The 17,438-nt window shown below is 37.0% G+C and overlaps 1 protein-coding gene across 1 annotated transcript; it reads left to right on the top strand.

The window, feature by feature from the left end:
- The first annotated feature begins 127 nt into the window (after nucleotides 1–127).
- On the top strand, nucleotides 128–9,697 carry LOC103698735 (aromatic amino acid aminotransferase 4-like). Its single transcript, XM_088710339.2, has 8 exons — nucleotides 128–3,091; nucleotides 3,172–3,476; nucleotides 4,525–4,864; nucleotides 6,432–6,644; nucleotides 6,891–6,950; nucleotides 7,032–7,187; nucleotides 7,269–7,362; nucleotides 9,411–9,697. Exons 1-8 carry the CDS (start codon nucleotides 3,020–3,022, stop codon nucleotides 9,536–9,538), a joined length of 1,368 nt encoding a protein of 455 aa, XP_088566465.2. The 5' UTR covers nucleotides 128–3,019; the 3' UTR covers nucleotides 9,539–9,697.
- Nucleotides 9,698–17,438: the final 7,741 nt, after the last annotated feature.

Below are 17,438 nucleotides of genomic sequence, written 5' to 3'. Positions count from 1 at the left end.
ATGCATTTTTTTTAACATGCAATTTTTTAATTCATGAACTTGTGACCTGTAAAACATTCTTCTGTTAACAAAAGATCAAGTGAAAAAAAAGGACAGATTGGCAAAGATGGATTCCCTCAACTGGATCAGCCCTGAGAGAGGTTAACATTGTTAAATTGGTAACTTCCCTCCAAAGTGCAGGTCACACTTAATTGCATGGTTAAAACTCCATGGCCCTATGGCATCTCAAGCACAGGAATCTCAAGGTCTGACAAAATATGAAAAAAAAAAAGCTACTTGATTATATATTCTTACTGAAGGGAAACTGAGGGTTAGATTGATTTAAAGGAAACAATAATGCTGAATTCATTGAATTGTACCACCAGAACTTTGATATCTCTTGCATATTTAGGAGATAATTCAGTCTGCAATGCGTGAGCTTTATTGGAGTCTTGGTTCTGTGACTTGTTTGCACCAAATTTATTTATTAATGTTAAAAGAGTCAAACTTAGTTTCCCAGGGTTTTCTTTTTCAACTTTGGAACAAAAGATTTAGGTGGAACTTGGAATGCAGGTGGAGTTGAAACCCAAACCCAAACTTAATTTCTTCTAAACTCGCCGGGGAATATAAGATCCACCTCGACCTTGATTAAAGAAATTTCTTCTATTGTTGTATCTGATTGGAAGAGTGCCTAAAACCAAAACGAACAAGATTTGACTACAAAGTGATTTAGAAGAGTTGCCTCATCTAATTTGTTTTCAAAAAGTTCTGGTCTGGTTTCAAAGTCTTTGCGCTGTTAGCAAAAATGATTCTCTTTGAGCATGCTGAACCGTCAATAAGAAGAAGCTCACAAGGGGCTTAGGCAATACTGAAATGGAAAAAAAAATGCAAACACTATTTGTTCAGCCTCAGTTCTGAGTAGTTCTATGACTTGCACTATATAGCAAGAAGGTAAAAGGAATTGGACTAACTTTAATACTCTTATTAAATCAAGATTTTAATCTTGGACCAAGATATTTGCTGACCTTTACAATAACAAGTTCCTCAATCCCACTTGGATTTTAGCATGGCAAGTCATAAAAGCTCAGTTGGATTTTAGCATTGCAACTGATAATTCGGCAATTGTATATTGTACTAATTTTCCTGAATCACGATGATGCCTTAGTGTCTCATTGCATGAGGAACTTTTTTGTGATTGGATTGGCTCCTCCTAACATTAAATTAAGCTTAATTATTTCATCTGATATAAGCCAACATATTACAAGATTGGTAGATATGAATCATATGATATCATATATCAGCTGAGGTGTATGAATCTAACATTTACTATTTTAAATCAGATTTTGATTATTATTTCTTAAATCAGAATCTCGAATGGTACTTAATTTAATGTTAGTATATTGGCCAATGCATTGATATCTTAGTTGTTATATAACATATGGTAGGATCATGTCGTCACTTACAGTGATCGACAAAGGACTTTCAAATATCATATTTAAAAAAAGAAGAAGAAAAAAAGAAGAATTCCAGAAAGGATCAATAATTATTTATTTGCATTTATGGATCCCTACTCATTTTTCTTTTCCTTTCCCTTTTTCTTTTCTTTTCGAGCAACAAAAAAAAAAGACAGATGCAGAGAATAAGTAGGTAAAATTAAAGCAAGCAAAATGGGTATAGGAGACACAAATGCAGCAAAAAAAAAATTGGTTACATAAATGTTCCAGCCCAAGTTGCATTGGTTACAAACAACAGCAATGGTGTCATATTTGATGAACAATTATAGGCCTATGGGAACCAATAAATTTCTAGGAGATCAAGGACCTCCCCTTCCATGCATGCTACACCAACCACTCCAAGTGGATGCCATTTTTTCTCTCACTCACCTTTGGAGCAATTCTGCCCCCCTAAAATTGGGAATTTACTTGATATGGAGTTGCTAATAAAGAAATCCAATTGAGGCTAGCCACTATTGCAAACCCTAAAATTATCGGTTTTGTTAAATATGTGTGGCAATCAGTGGAATCCATTCATTTTTCAGTCAGCCCACTTATAAATTAGGATTGAAATCTCCAGATTTCCATATCCAATTAATAAGTCCAAATCCCTTCAAATCTTGAAATCATCTTAAAACTGATGTTTTGAAAGTAATGTTCTTTCTTAGAAGATGATGAAGGCTGCGAAGTAGCAGTTAGGACAAGGTACTTCTAATTCTTGTTCTACGTTTTTTTCCCTTCATCCACATTGTTATGTTATTTCTACCAGTAAAAGTGCACGATCGAGCTTCTCTTTTTGTTTCCATGCAACCTACAATATAAGGGTAGCCTCCGACCTCCTCCCAGGACCTATGGTAAAATTTTAACATTTAATATGCCCACTCTTGATCAAAATCGTTTCCATTGCAATCACAATTTTATCAAACTTGGCTTGTTTGTATCTCTTTTGGTGAAAAGAGAGGCTATCCTTGGCTCGTTTGGAGCAAACTCCATGGAATCATAAAGTTGGATTCAGATGTCTCGCAAATATCATCTACAAAGATACTCCATAGAATCCTCTTTTTTAAGCTACTTAAAAAAAAAAAAAACCTGTTTAGAGACTCTTTGAGATGATCAAGGAGAAAATGGAAAAAGAAAATGCGAGGCAGGTAAGAAAATTGCCGGTTAGTTGAACATGAGAGGCTGTATATAATAGCTCACATTTCATTCCCGTGAAAGAGAAACATCCTAAATTGAGGAATAAGTGAGAGGAGGATTAAATAATATTTGACATGTTTCTAAATGCTTGTCAACGTTCAGCATAGGGATAGTCGACGTTATCAGCTTCAAAAGCTGACATCTTTAACTCATACTTTTCACTGTATCATTTACAATGCTTTTTTTTTTTTTTTTTGCTTTGATTTTACAATGCTTTTAATTCAGTGCAAACTAAAGCTAACTGAGAGTTCATTTCATACTCAATTTGAGGCTGCCTTCTACTTCAGTGAATTAGATGCTCATGGTGTAGTCTCATATCCTTCTTTCCACAGCCTAACAGGAACTGAACAATGAAACAACCCAAGAAAAAGGTCAGAGTAGTAAAAGACAGCTCTTCAACAATGGCACCACCAGTACCTCAGGCACTCATTTCCCTCAAACCCATATCTATTTTTTTTTTCCCTTTTGTTTCTTCTTCTTCTTCTTATTATTATTTTTATAGATTCCAACTGTTAAAAGCAATGGAGTTGATCTCAGCAACAAGAAGGCAATAGTGACCAACTGCCGAGTGCAGTGCAACCCAGTACTTCTACTGGAAAACAAGACATCGATAAGAGGAGTCGTCGGGGAGCTGCTGAAAACGACCAATGGGGAGAAGCCTCTCATCTCTTTGGGCATCGGCGACGCCTCGTCGTTCCCGTGCTTTCGGAAGGGGAAGGAGCGCTTCGCAGCGGCCGTCGCCGATGCGGTGTCGTCGTCGTCGTTTGACTGCTACGCTCCCTCCTATGGCTTCCCCTTCGCCCGCCGGTGGGACCGCACATCTACTTAAGTTAATTGTCTTTTTTTTTTTTTTTTGGTGGATTGGCGGGGAAGAAGGTGGGGGGAGAGAACGAACCTCAATTGTGTGACGATCTGTATGGACGTATGTTTAGTTTCATATCGATTATTCGTTGAATAGATTTTGAATACTTAAATAGGAACAAGAAACTCAAATAAGATCGTTACAAATGAATACCAAAGTAGATCTGATTTATAATTTATGTGGACTGATCTATCTTTTAAGGAAGGTAATTTGATAGATAGACTTTGATAATTTTACCCTTGGCTCTAACTATATAGGACAAATAATACTCGTAATTATTTACCATATATTTGAATTTGACATGTATCATGTATTTAGTAAATATGTATTATCTTTTTTTTATCTAGATGCAAAATAAAATCATCTAAGAATCTCTAAATATAATTTATTTTTTAAAATCTTTTCTTGCAAGATGAATAGTTAAGTCAAGTTTTAATGCAAAATTCATTTTTTAATCTTCGAGCGGGGGCAAAACCTACAAAAGAAGGGAAGTGAAGGGGGAAAATAAAGATAATGAAGCATAAAATAGGAGCTCAGAAAAAAAATATAAGCAAACATGCTCATGACAAAGGACCATGAATAGTGTGGGTTTTCATACCAGTTTAGCATTATTGTAAAACAAAGTTTGAATTGTTTTTTTTAAAAAAATGAATAATTAATTCTCCATCCTTGAAAGGACCTGGTATAACAAAGAGTCCCTATTGACCATAACTAAAATTTTGGATTCAACAACTTTACTAACTTTAATTTTCGATCTCTGAATTTTTTTTAAAAATAAAATACCGAATATGCCTCCGCCCTATAGTGGGAAGGTGCCGAAGAAGGGGATCGGTTTTTTGCACATAGGCTGCGGCTGCCCTTGCCGCGGCCATTGCCAACCATGGCCTAGCCCCTTCTCATGGCCGCCCCGGCCCGGCCATCTTCCGGTGCCGCAGGCTTGTGGGAGGAGAAGAAGGGCATATATCTAAAATTGTCATTTCTCAAAATAAACAGGGCAGTGGCGGAATACCAATCAAGGGACGTGGAGCATGGGATCAAGGAAGGTGACGTGTATTTAACGGTGGGAGGAACGCATGCGATCCATGTATGCATGATGGTATTGGCCAGCCCTGGAGCCAACCTGCTGTTGCCCCAACCCGGCTTCAGCCCCTACGTGGCTGCCTGCGAGCTCTACGGCATCGAGGCCCGCTTCTACCACCTCCAGCCCCGCCATGGCTGGGAGCTCGACCTCACCAAGGTTCGCTCGTTGACGGATGCCAACACTGCTGGAATTGTCATCATCAACCCCAACAACCCCTGCGGTGCCGTCTTCTCCTCCGAGCACCTCCATCAGGTCAGCCGATCATTTCCATTGCTGATACAACTGCTGCTGCTGCTGCTGCTGCTGCAGCTGCTTCTCTACTCCTCCTCCCCCCTCTCTCTATCTATCTCTATATCTACATGCACATACACATATTGTTTTTACTTTCATTAATTTATAGGTTGGTATATTTTGATCTTAGTATTTCCATTACTAACTATCAACCTGTTGCAAAAAGAAAGAACTTTATACATAGCCTAGAAAAGATGTTTGTAGTGATTGAAATGTGGAAAGTGAAAAGTATTTCCCAAAAAAATGAAAATGAAAGTGTGCACATGCTATTTGGCTGTCATGAAATGGGAATATCATCTACCATTTGATTTTTTCATCATCCATGGGGTTAAAGTAAGTTTTTTAAAATATTCGTGTTGGTTTTTAAAACATTTTTAAATCTTGCGAATAAGAGCATATCAGTCAATTGCTTGCTTTTATTCTTGACACGAGATCTCCTTTACTCCCATGTCAGTCAATTGCCACAGCTCAGTGTGTTTTGTTTATTAGATTTGTGAGGACCCGTGCGGGCGTGTGTTTAGTCCCACATCGGTTATTCGCTGGGTAGATCTTGGGTACTTATACAAGATCAAGGAACCCAAATAATAACTTCCGGCTAGCTATTTTGGGTGAGATTCTAGGTTGTTATAAAAGGTATCAGAGCAGACCCGGCCCATAACTTATGTGAACTAGGGGACACTGCAGCACGGATCCATTGGGGTTGACCACGGACTGATCGTGGTGTTTGTGATTAGATTTGAATGGATTTGAACCCTTAACCTGACGAGGACGTCAGGGCTTGAACGGGGGGCGTATGTGAGGATCCGTGCGGGCGTGTGTTTAGTCCCACATCGGTTATTTGCTGGATAGATCTTGGGTACTTATACAGGATCAAGGAACTCAAATAATATCTTTCGGTTAGCCATTTTGGGTGAGATCCTGGGTTGTTACAAATGGTATCAGAGCGGACCCGGCCCATAACCTATGTGGACTAGGGGACACTGCAGCACGGATCTATTGGGGCTGACTACGGGCTAATCGTGGTGTTTGTGATTAGATTTGAATAGATATGAACCCTTAGCCTGACGAGGACGTCAGGGCTTGAACGGGGGGAGTATGTGAGGACCCATGCGGGCGTGTGTTTAGTCCCACATCGGTTATTCGCTGGGTAGATCTTGGGTACTTATACAGGATCAAGGAACCCAAATAATAACTTCCGGCTAGCTATTTTGGGTGAGATTCTGGGTTGTTACAAGATTAATAACCAAATAGCTTACAGGTTTAATATCAATGGTTCTCATTTCATATTGCTTTGGTGGTAATGTCTTTGATTGTGTCTAAACATTGCTTACCTTTTGATAAGCCTAAAATTTGAATATATATGTCCTTCGAAAATTTTGAAACATGCGAACATGCCCATCCAAAATCTTTCATGAAGAATTATGCCTACTCATGTTTGGATATATGCTTTCTTCCAATGATCATGTGAACTGTGAAGAGCTAATTTAGTATAGTTTAACATTTTCTTTTTTTTTTTTTTTGGTTGCAGATTGCTGAAACTGCAAGAGACCTGAATATCCCTATAATTGCTGATGAGTTATACGGACATATGGTCTATGGTGATAGCAAATTTGTGCCACTGGCCTCCTTCGCTCACTTGACACCAGTTATTACTATAGGAGCTTTGTCAAAGCATTGGATGGTTCCTGGATGGCGTCTTGGATGGATAGCCATATGCGATCCTCATGAAACTTTTAAACAAGTATGGCGCAGCAAACACTTCCAAATTGGCTTTGTTCATTTTCAAAACTTTTAAATTGGCCTTAACTATGGGGCACCCAGATAATTTGATTGCCATGCATCACAGAAGCAATCCCAAATCAAAATTTTCTAACTCTTTTTCTAGACATTTGACCGTCGCAAGATTCAATCTGCTTGATTCTTATGAAATTCTTGTACAAATTCTAACAATGTTGAGGCATGCTTTCTTCTTTCTTTGCTGTGAAAGGTCAAAGTGGCAATTGAGATGCTTTTGAATGTGACGTCGGGTCCGGCTTCTGTAATTCAGGTTTAACTCTGATCTACTTTCATGCTCTTTCTTTGCTCAAGCTGGTATAACAGCTCTCATTCATGTGACCTTTCACAACAGGCTGCAGTTCCTAGTATTCTTTCTGATTCACATGAAGAATTTCACAAGAATGTCCTTGCAGTATTGGAGTCCTCGGCCGAAACACTTTATACAAGAATTGATCAAATTGAAGCACTGCAATGTTACTCAAGGCCTCAGGGTTCAATGTTCATGATGGTTGGCTCTTTAATTCATATGTATATATCTTTGCTGTCAGCTTACTAAGGTCAGACATTACCATTTTTTGTTTAATGGTAGGCCGAAGTCAACACAAGCCTTCTACTTGGCATAGAGGATGACATGGACTTTGCTAGGGAGTTGGTAAAAGAAGAATCTGTCTTGGTGCTACCAGGTTAGAATGCATATTCCTTTCCATTAAGCATATAGTTTTAATCAAGTGGCATGGCTATGTGTTGTAATTGTAATTAAAATTAGAGCAACAGGAAAGAGTCTAGGTTGGAATTTGAAAATTTCCAATGTATTGTGGCAAGCTTTTTAAGTCGAAATAAGAAGTTTGTTTTGAAAAAAACAAGTGGCAGCTCTAGAAGTAGAAAATGCCACTGTATGTAATAATTGTGTAAAGCTAAAGACATAACTATGCTTCTTGGAGCATAAAGCTTGGTGCAAGTTTCCCCAGAATTCAGCAACTCAGGAGTCTTACACAGAATATGAATTAAGACATGGATGCTATCTACTTATTGACGACAAGTCAGTGTTGGTTTCATAGGCATCAGACTGGAGGCAAAACATGTTATCATCAATCAAGTACACAATAAATAAATTTCTGGTAAGGGATTCAGTTCAACTTCATAGATTGCTAGTTCTTTTTTTCTTTTTGAGTGAAAGATAGATTTCTAGTTCTAACACTTGGATTCTTCAGGCTTGGTATTAGGGCTAGGGCCACAGGTTTGAGTGAGTCTGGTGATCGTCAGCCACATTGAGTCTGATATTTTAGGACCAAGGCATTGGTAGGAATCTTAAAATCATTATAGGTTTTGATGATCTGATAATAAACAAGAGAAACTGAGCAAGAAGATCAAAATCGCTCTGGTCGCCGTATGTATATAAATGTTTGTTTTTGTCATTCAAACCTTACTTTCTCCAGATATAATGCTGAGTTATTTTGCTCGGTGCTAGAAAATGTATTTCTATGAGTCAGGAGAATTGTTAGGGGACAAAAATGCATATAAGTTCTTGGTATTATTAAAATTTGCAGTTTGAGCAGGGGTCCATGCATATTTTTGAGCAAGGTACCCCGTCTTGGTACCGGGCCTCGTGCTAGTGCTATCCTATTATTTTATGTCCGGTATAGAGGCCGGTTCGGCATATAGAATGGTAGTACGTCCCCTCGTACCGTATTTTGGTATCAGTACTAAACTAGTACGGTACTTTATTCTCCATACGGTCCGGTCCGGTACGGTACGGCATAGAGTTATGTGAAAGTAAGATATATGAGCCATGACTTGTCATCACAGGCAAGGATCATCTAGTTGTTTCTAAAGGCCAATATGTTCTATTTCTCAATAGGGAAGGGCAAAACTAACTCCTGAAATACCTATGCTCTGTTATTTAGTTAAGTTTGGCCTGTGTTTCTAGCATTGCTTATTTTTTGAGCAAATCTTTGATAAAATATTTGTTCAGGCTTTCGTGAGACTGTTTCAGTCATTACATTCAAGTTAGGCATTTTCAGCCAGTCTTGGCCACAAAGTACATAATAGTTTGAAAGATTTTAACTTATTTTTGACAATTATGTTTTGCTTTACTATAGGCTGATATATGGTTTAAAACTGGAACCTTGTCATGTTATTGCCTCAGTTCTTTCACCTAGACAAGGAAGACCATGTCATGGAAATCTTGACTATAAAATTTTAGACCTGTTCTTTAAAGATAGTCGCCTTGACTAACAAGTTGACTGTTTGCTATATAAAAGTGATGGATATTCCCAGCAACCCATATGTAAGCAAAGAGAAGGATCCCTTTTCACCTATGATGGTATCCATTTTAACATCATTTGATCAAAATCCTTAGTCTATTAGCTTCCGATCTCCTCCTTTGTCTTGATAATTACTTCAATGTAAGTTGAAAATTTGACTTCCACTTAGTTTTTACTAGAGTTTGACACTTGCAATGCATTGATGGAGATGGATGACTCCCTTTGTGCATGGAGCCCCCATGATGTGCTTGGGAGTTTTGATGGTAGAATAGATATTTATGTCTATTTTCTTATAATTCAGAGTCTTACTCAAAAAGGCTAGTCGAAAAGTATTATTTGAGTTCATAAGTAGTCAAAATACACCAAGTATATAACCGATGTAGGATTAAATACATGCGCGCGCAAGTCCTCACATGTTTTCAGTGCACATATACTGCTCTACTGATTGTGAATTTATTGTCACTTAGGTTTTGTAATTGGTTTGAAGAACTGGGTGAGGATATTCTTTGGTGTTTCTCCCGATCTACTAAGCGAGGCTTGCGACAGGATCGAGTCCTTTTGCAAGAGGCGACACCCAACAAATCTGACCTGTTAAAGTCATACAAGTTATACAGACCTTACTTGCTTGGGATTAAATCCAATTCAAATCCAATTTTGTATCATTCTTAGGTCCTTTTGAGTATATGATATTCAAAGGCATTGTAGCTGGTTGTACTGAACTTCAGAATGGAAGTAAAGGTTCTCTCTATTATTGTATTTGAGTTGGAAGTTGATATTCTAAATGCAAGAAAAAACACAACATCTCAAGGTGGTCATGCGGAATAGATTGCGGTCGCATCTAATGCAGTGAATACTCTCCAAATTACAATCTTTCTATTGAACAATGTCTTTACTAAAAGCTAGTTGTTTCATATAATCAAATATTGATGTCTATTGAATGCATATGAATTTTCAAAGTTATGCTTCTAAAGAATGCCAAAACAAGACAAATCTAGCCTACTCCTGTTGAATTTTGTATAATTAGGGGCTTATTCAAAATAATATTATTTAAAAAATGGTTATCTAAATAATATCTATTTAATTCTCTAGCAAACTAGCCCTACCAAAGTCCATGTTGCACTACAAACAAAATTCCTGCCACATTCGGCGTTTTATTTTAAAATGCATGGAATCTAGTTCATTTTATTTTTCCTTCACACAAGCGTTCCATCTCCTTCCAATCTCTCTATTTATGTCCATCTCTGCGCTACAAAGTCATAACCAAAGACCACAAGATCCTTGAAATCCTCATTGTAACTAAAATGTCCCTCTTCTTCTTATGTCCCTTGATTTTGGGAGCATGTAACTTTGTAGCTTCCTATTCATCCTGCACATAGAAATTGATGGCCCCACCCAAATAGGCCTATTTAAGCTCCATAAGGCTCTGTTTAAGCTTGGCATCCTTGTCAGACAAATTTAATCACGAATACTATAATCGGACTATAGTCAGGTCAAATAGACGTGCAGTATCCTTTAGTCCATATATACTATGGGTTAGGTCCCATCTGATATCATTTATAATAACTGAGAATTTTATATAAAAAAATTAACTGAAAGATATTATTTGAGTTTCTTAGCCCTGCATAAATACCCATGTCCTCCTAATGCCCAACCATTATGGGACTAAATGCGTGCCCTTACGGATCCTCGCGACATCCGTGCCCCTTTTTATTTCCTTGCAACATTGCAACCTAATAATACAAGCCTAAGATAAAAGTTCCTGTCAAGCCATTTTAAGAAACTTTGATATTGATCAGATTTATTTAGAATATGATTATTTAGATACTTCAAGTAACTGATTTATTTATCTGTCTCCTCTTCAATGAAATCCTCCTCCTCATTGCAGTCCTAAGTCTTGGCTTGCATGTTGCAACCCTTTTGACTCACAAAGGTGGATCCAAGGTCTCGTTAGTATACCAACCATGATACAAAGTTACGGAAAGACAAAAGAGATGTGTTGGAATGGCAAAGCTCTATCCATCATCAATTTCTTTGATAAAGAAAAAAGGCCTATAAATAGGCTTTACATCAGAATGATTCACCCTAGCACTAACCACAACTCCTATAAAATAGGATCACACATAAAACACTTTCTCAGCCACGAAATCAAATAACCAAATACCTAAAGACTCGGACAAACCTACCAATGACTAGAGCTTTCAATTAATAAATATGAAATAAAACATTAAATCTTAACACCCTCCCTTAAGCTGAAATCTGCAGATATCAGTTTAAAAGAAAATCAACCCTATGTAAAGTCCTCCTTTACAGCAAAATGTGAACAAACTCCAAGTAGACCACGCAACTTCACAAATGTAGCCAACTTGAGAGGCTTGGTCTGTATATCTGCAACTTGGTCTTCACTTCGACAATAAACCAGTTTGATTATTCCATCATTGCTGAGATCTCTTAAAAATATTTCACATCGATATGTTTGCTTCTTCCGTGTAGCACAGGATTCATGGAGGGTTTGATTGCTGAGTTGTTGTCACAAAATACTGTAGTTGCTTCAACTTGCTTTAACTTTATCTCTTCAAGAATTCTTCTCAACCAGATAGCTTGACAAGCACAAGCTGTTGCAGCAATAAATTCAGCTTCTGTAGTTGACAAGGTGACAATTTGTTGCTTCTTAGAAGACCACGAAACAACCTCCGTGCCCAACATAAAAACATTGCCCGAAGTGCTCCTTCTATCATCTTGATCTCCTGCATAATCACTACCAGTAAAACCGAACAACTCTAACTTTTCACCCTTCTTGTAGAACAACCCAAAATCTCTAGTTCCTTGTAAGTAACGAAGGATTCTCTTGGCAGCTAACAAATGCATTTCTGTTGGATTCTCCATATATCTACTTATTAAACTCACAGAATACATTATATCTGGTCTTGTTGCTATTAAATACATCAAACTGCCAACAATTTGCTTGTAAAGTGTGCTGTCCACCTTCTTCCCTTCATGATCTTTGTTTAGCTTCAAGCCAAACTCAGTTGGAGTGCTTACAAGATTGCAATTCTTCATTTGAAACCTGTCCAAAATATCTCGCACATACTTCTTTTGAGAAATAAAGATCCCATTAGCTGATTGTACCACTTCTATGCCAAGAAAGTAATGCATCATTCCAAGGTCAGACATTTCAAATTCAACCATCATAGATTTCTTGAATTCTTTAAACATGGCATCATCATTTCCAGTAAATATAAGATCGTCTACATATAAGCAAACAACGAGCAATTTTTCTTTATCTCCAATTTTAACAAAAAGAGTGTGCTCATATGGACATTTGTGAAAGCCTTCTTTCAAAAAATAAGCCTCAATGCGACTATACCAAGCTCGTGGAGTTTGTTTTAATCCATAAAGAGCTTTCTTTAATATATACACTTTAACTCTCCTCAGCCGGAAATGGTAAGAAAGAATATTTTGGCTGCTTTGCTGCTGAATGACGTCTGCATGACTTCGCGCTAGTCTCATTTCTCTTTGGGTATCGACACCGGTGCGGGCAGGCGGAAGGCTTCCAACTTGGATATTCTGATTGTACCGTGTCTTGCAACGGGAGCAAAAACTTCTGTATAATCGATCCCATATTCCTGCTTATATCCCTTAGCTACCAAACACACCTTATACTTATCAACTTCACCATTTTCCTTTAGTTTTGTTTTGAAGATCCACTTTACACTAATGGTTTTGTGCCCGTTTGGAAGATCAGTAAGCTCCCAAGTATCATTTCTTTCAACAGCGTCAATTTCATCATCCATCGCCTTCCGCCATTTTGCATATTTGACGGTACTTTCAAAAGTTGTAGGATCATAATCTGCAAATAAAACAAAGTGAGTGATTGGATCATCAATTTCAGTTACCTCATAGTCTTCCATCCATGCGGGCCTTTTTCGAATACGATGAAGAGATCGAGCTGCTGCATCAGTAGCTTCTGCTGTTGTTGGCAAAATTTCAGCAACTGTTGGAGTTGCTTCTGATGAATTTTCAGGCATAAAGGCTGCCGGAGTTGGCTCGCTTTCAGAATCGTTGTCAAAAACAACTTGAGTAGGTTGCTGCCTATTCCAATCCCAAGTGTTTTCTTCATCAAAGACAACGTCTCGACTGGTCACAATCTTCTTGGTTTAGGGATTGAACAATTTATAAGCTTTGGATGTTTCACTAACACCAAGAAAGACACACTTTTCTCCCTTATCATCAAGTTTCTTTCTTTTCTCATCCGGGATATGTGCATAAGCCATGCAGCCAAAAATTCTAAAATAATCTACAGTTGATCTCCTTCCACTACAAGCCTCTTATGGTGTCATATTTTGAACAGCAAATGTAGGACTTCTGTTCAGGATGTGAATACTCCAATTTACTGCTTCAGGCCAAAAAGGTTTTGATATTCTCCCTCTTGCCAACAAGTTTCTCACCATATTGAGGATGGTTCTATTTTTCTTCTCTGAAACACCATTTTGTTCTGGTGTATAAGCAGCGATCAGCTCTCTTCGAATGCCATGAACTTCACAAAAAATTTTAAATTCGGTTGAACAATATTCTCCACCATGATCTGTTCGGAGGGTCTTAATGATCTTTCCTGTTTCATTTTCCACATGAGCCTTGAAGCTTTTAAATGCACAAAAAGCTTCTGATTTTTCCTGTAAAAAATAAACCCAAGTTTTTCGAGTATAATCATCAATGAAGGTAATCAAGTATCTTTTACCTCCATTAGAAAGTGGTGTTATAGGGCCACAAATATCGGAATGAACTAGCTCCAAAACACCTTTTGCTCGCCATGACTTTCCTTGGGAAAAGTGAGAACGATGTTGTTTGCCAACAACACATTTCTTACAAACTTGGGAAGGAATACTAATATGAGGAAGACCTGTCACCATATTTTTCTGTTGGAGTGTCTTCAATCCACCAAAACTCAAATGGCCATAACGAAAATGCCACAACCAAGAAGGATCTTTTACTTCAGCTACCAAACAAGATTGCACACTTTCAATCTTTAATGGAAACAACCTGTTTGAACTCATTTGCACAATAGCAATAGCTCCTCTAGTAGGATCATAAATCTCACAAACACCCTTTTGAATAGTGATCTCATAACCCTTTTCTTGCAATTGACCAGCACTTAACAAATTAGTTTTCAAGTCAGGAACGTAAAGGACATTCGAAATTGTTTCTACAAAACCATTCTTGGTTTTATCTCAATATCACCCTTTCCCATCACCCTCACAGTGGAACAATCACCAAAGCTTACTGTAGAATGAAAGCCTTCATTAAAATAAGAAAAAGAAGACTTACTTCCACACATGTGGTTACTGCAGCCCGTATCCATATACCAAACATCAGAGACAGGTTCCTGATTAGCTTGAACAACTATCAACAAAGTTTTCACTTCCTTCATTTCGGAAAAATTCGATTGCTCTTCCTTTCCTTTGTCATTAGGCAGCCTAGTATAACATTCAGAACGATAATGTCCAAATTTATGACATCGAAAGCACTCTACCTTGGATTTGTCAAAATGTTCATCTCGTCTTCTGCCTTTGTCAAAATATTGATCTCGTCCTCTGCCTTTGTCAAAATATTGATCTCGTCCTCTGCCTTTGCCCTGAATTGATCATCATTGACTTCGAAAAACCTGTTGCCATCTCTAGTGCCTCGATCTCCCCTACCTCTACCTCGACCTCTAGAATTTGAGAAATGAGTAGAGGTAGAAGCCTTCAAAGCTTGTTCCTCTGAAGTTGAACTTCGGTTCATCTTCTGTTCATGGACCAGCAAGGAACTCTGTAGTTCATCAAGAGTGAATGCATCTATGTCTTTCGATTCTTCAATGGAACACATGACATAATCAAACTTTGGTGTCAGGGAACGCAATATCTTCTCCACAATGATGACATCTTCCATCTTCTCACCATGAAATCGCATTTTGTTGCTTATCTCCATAGTCCTAGCATAGTAGCTGGTGACAGATTCCCCATCCTTCATTTGTAGAGTCTCAAAATCTCTTCTTAAAGCTTGAAGCTGTGCACGCTTCACTCTAGCAGAGCCTTGATATTTTTTCTTCATGGAATCCCAAATATCTTTGGAAGTTTTTTTGCTAAGAATTGTTTCCAAGATGGGACGACTAATAGCCTGAAAAAGGTAATTTTTTGCCTTTAAATCTTTTAGCTTTTGCCCTTCCAACTCTGTTTTCTGGGCATCCGTCAAGACTGTATTTGATGCTACTACTTCAATTCCAGATTCAACAATCGGCCAATACTCTTTTGACCGTAGAAAATTCTCCATTAGCATACTCCAATGGTCATAGTGACCATCAAAACGTGGGATCGCCGCCTGCACAAAAGTTGAATATGAAGCCATCGATTTCTACAAAAAATAAGTCAGAGGAGAAAATAGCTGTGGCTATTTTGAACTGTTTTGGGAACCCTCACTATTTGGGGACTCTTTCTCTCTTGCTTTCTCTCACATGATTTTTGGCTCTGATACCATTGATACTTTAAGGAAAGACAAAAGAGACGTGTTGGAATGGCAAAGCTCTATTCATCATCAATTTCTTTGATAAAGAAAAAGGGCCTATAAATAGACTTTACATCAGAATGATTCACCCTAGCACTAACCACAACTTCTATAAAATAGGATCACACATAAAACACTTTCTCAGCCACGAAATCAAATAACCAAATACCTAAAGACCAGGACAAACCTACCAATGACTGGAGCTTTCAATTAATAAATATAAAATAAAACATTAAATCTTAACAAACCAATGATATGTTAGCAAATTCTTCTTTTCAATTGCCCAATAATTCAAGAACAATTGTTACAAGGCTTTTCTTTCGTGCTAAGTGATCATAATTGTCTCTTATGGCATGTGTCCAAAAATAACAACGACTATAATGTTACAATGGCCCCTATAAATATATTGAAGAAGGTGTCACCAGAGAGTTAGTGACCACTAAAAATAACAACTGCTAATTTAATGGAAATGTCTCTTGATGATTACACTAGAAATTTAGATCCAATCTTGCATTCATCAAGATTAAGATAGATAGATAGATAGAGAGAAAGAGTCTAAAAAGTTAATGGGATTTAATGGAGGCACATAACAGCAAATCAGTCATAGAGATGCATGTATATTGTTATGTGATATGAGGCCGGTGATGCATCAGACAATCAAATACTTTGATGACTGTCAAAATGTCTCATAGGACTCACTCTATATGATAGATGTTTAAGTGAGAAAGATTTTTAAGCTATTATCCTATTAAATTGCTTGTTTCATATTATTCATCTTATTAAAAAAATACTTCTAATCATATATTCAGAAAAAATAAAATGTTAAAAATAATTTATTTTCATTGATGAAAGTGAGATAATATACTCCTTAGTTTGTTTCTTTCAAAATGAAATCTCTCTTAATCCAGTCACAATACTCTCTCTTTGTCAAATTACATCAAATTCTTCTCTTTTTTCTTACATCTTGTACAACAATTCCTTCCATTGAATCTACAAGACTCTGCCACTCCTTCACCATTGAATAATAAAATATTTATTTTCTTAAAATTAGATATTTAAATATCTTCAATGCTTTTGTCGCCTCAAATACTTTGCATAGTAATTATTGAACCCTTGCCGTATGTAATGCATATCTAGCATTCAAAAGAAATAAAAATTAAGATATGGAGGAAAAAAAAGGAGAGAGAGAAACAAGGAATCATGTTTGCCATAATTGGATTGCAAAGTTATATGGAAGGAGACACAAGAGAAGATGAGGATGGTTGAATGCAAATATTTAATTTTCTTCGAAATTTTGAAGGTGGCCTCGTTATATTTCTAGTTTTGATCAAGACTTTTGTTTGTAAAATATTATATAAATTTGGTATTTAAACAATTAAAATTCTAAAGAGGGAAAAGTTTAGAGAATATCGAGGCTCAATTCATGCCTCTTAATGTAGTATAAAATTTGTACCAAAAAATGCAGTATAAATTGTAGTGAATTATATCATGAACTTGTTTAGTTCATACTAGGGGTGGCAATTGGGTTGGGTCGGATGCGGGTCGGGTCAAAATTTATTAATCCAAATACAAATTTTTATTAAATAGGTCAAAACTTCGAATTTGAATTCGACCTATTCATTAAATAAATAATCCGACCCGACCTACATAACCCATTTATTAAATAGGTTAGACAGTTGGACAAATTTTTAATGAGTTAAATGAATTCAAACAAGTTAAACAAGTTAAGAAGGTCGGGTTAAACATGTTAAAAACATATTAAGCATGTTTCAAACATGTTACAAAAGGTTTTAAACTAATTAAATAGATTTTAAATAGGTTAAACAGATCATGTTATGACCCGACCCAATTATTAAATGGGTTAAAATGGGTTAAACGGATCAAAGATTTAAACCTAAATCCAACTCATTTAATAAACAAATTTAGACGAGTTGACTCATTTATGACTTAAATACATT

The sequence above is a fragment of the Phoenix dactylifera genome, chromosome 14, assembly GCF_051530095.1.
Source record: "Phoenix dactylifera cultivar Ajwa chromosome 14, Ajwa_hap1_PhDact_Kaust_v1.1, whole genome shotgun sequence".
NCBI lineage: Eukaryota > Viridiplantae > Streptophyta > Magnoliopsida > Arecales > Arecaceae > Phoenix > Phoenix dactylifera.
This window is presented reverse-complemented; position numbering and strand designations above follow the sequence as displayed.

Bases quoted from the DNA above. Each gene is read 5' to 3' on its own strand.
- LOC103698735 (XM_088710339.2), top strand. From the start codon at position 3,020: ATGAAACAACCCAAGAAAAAGGTCAGAGTAGTAAAAGACAGCTCTTCA. The intron at 6,951-7,031 runs GTTTAACTCTGA...CTTTCACAACAG, and splicing joins GTCCGGCTTCTGTAATTCAG to GCTGCAGTTCCTAGTATTCT. The intron at 7,188-7,268 runs GTTGGCTCTTTA...GTTTAATGGTAG, and splicing joins AGGGTTCAATGTTCATGATG to GCCGAAGTCAACACAAGCCT.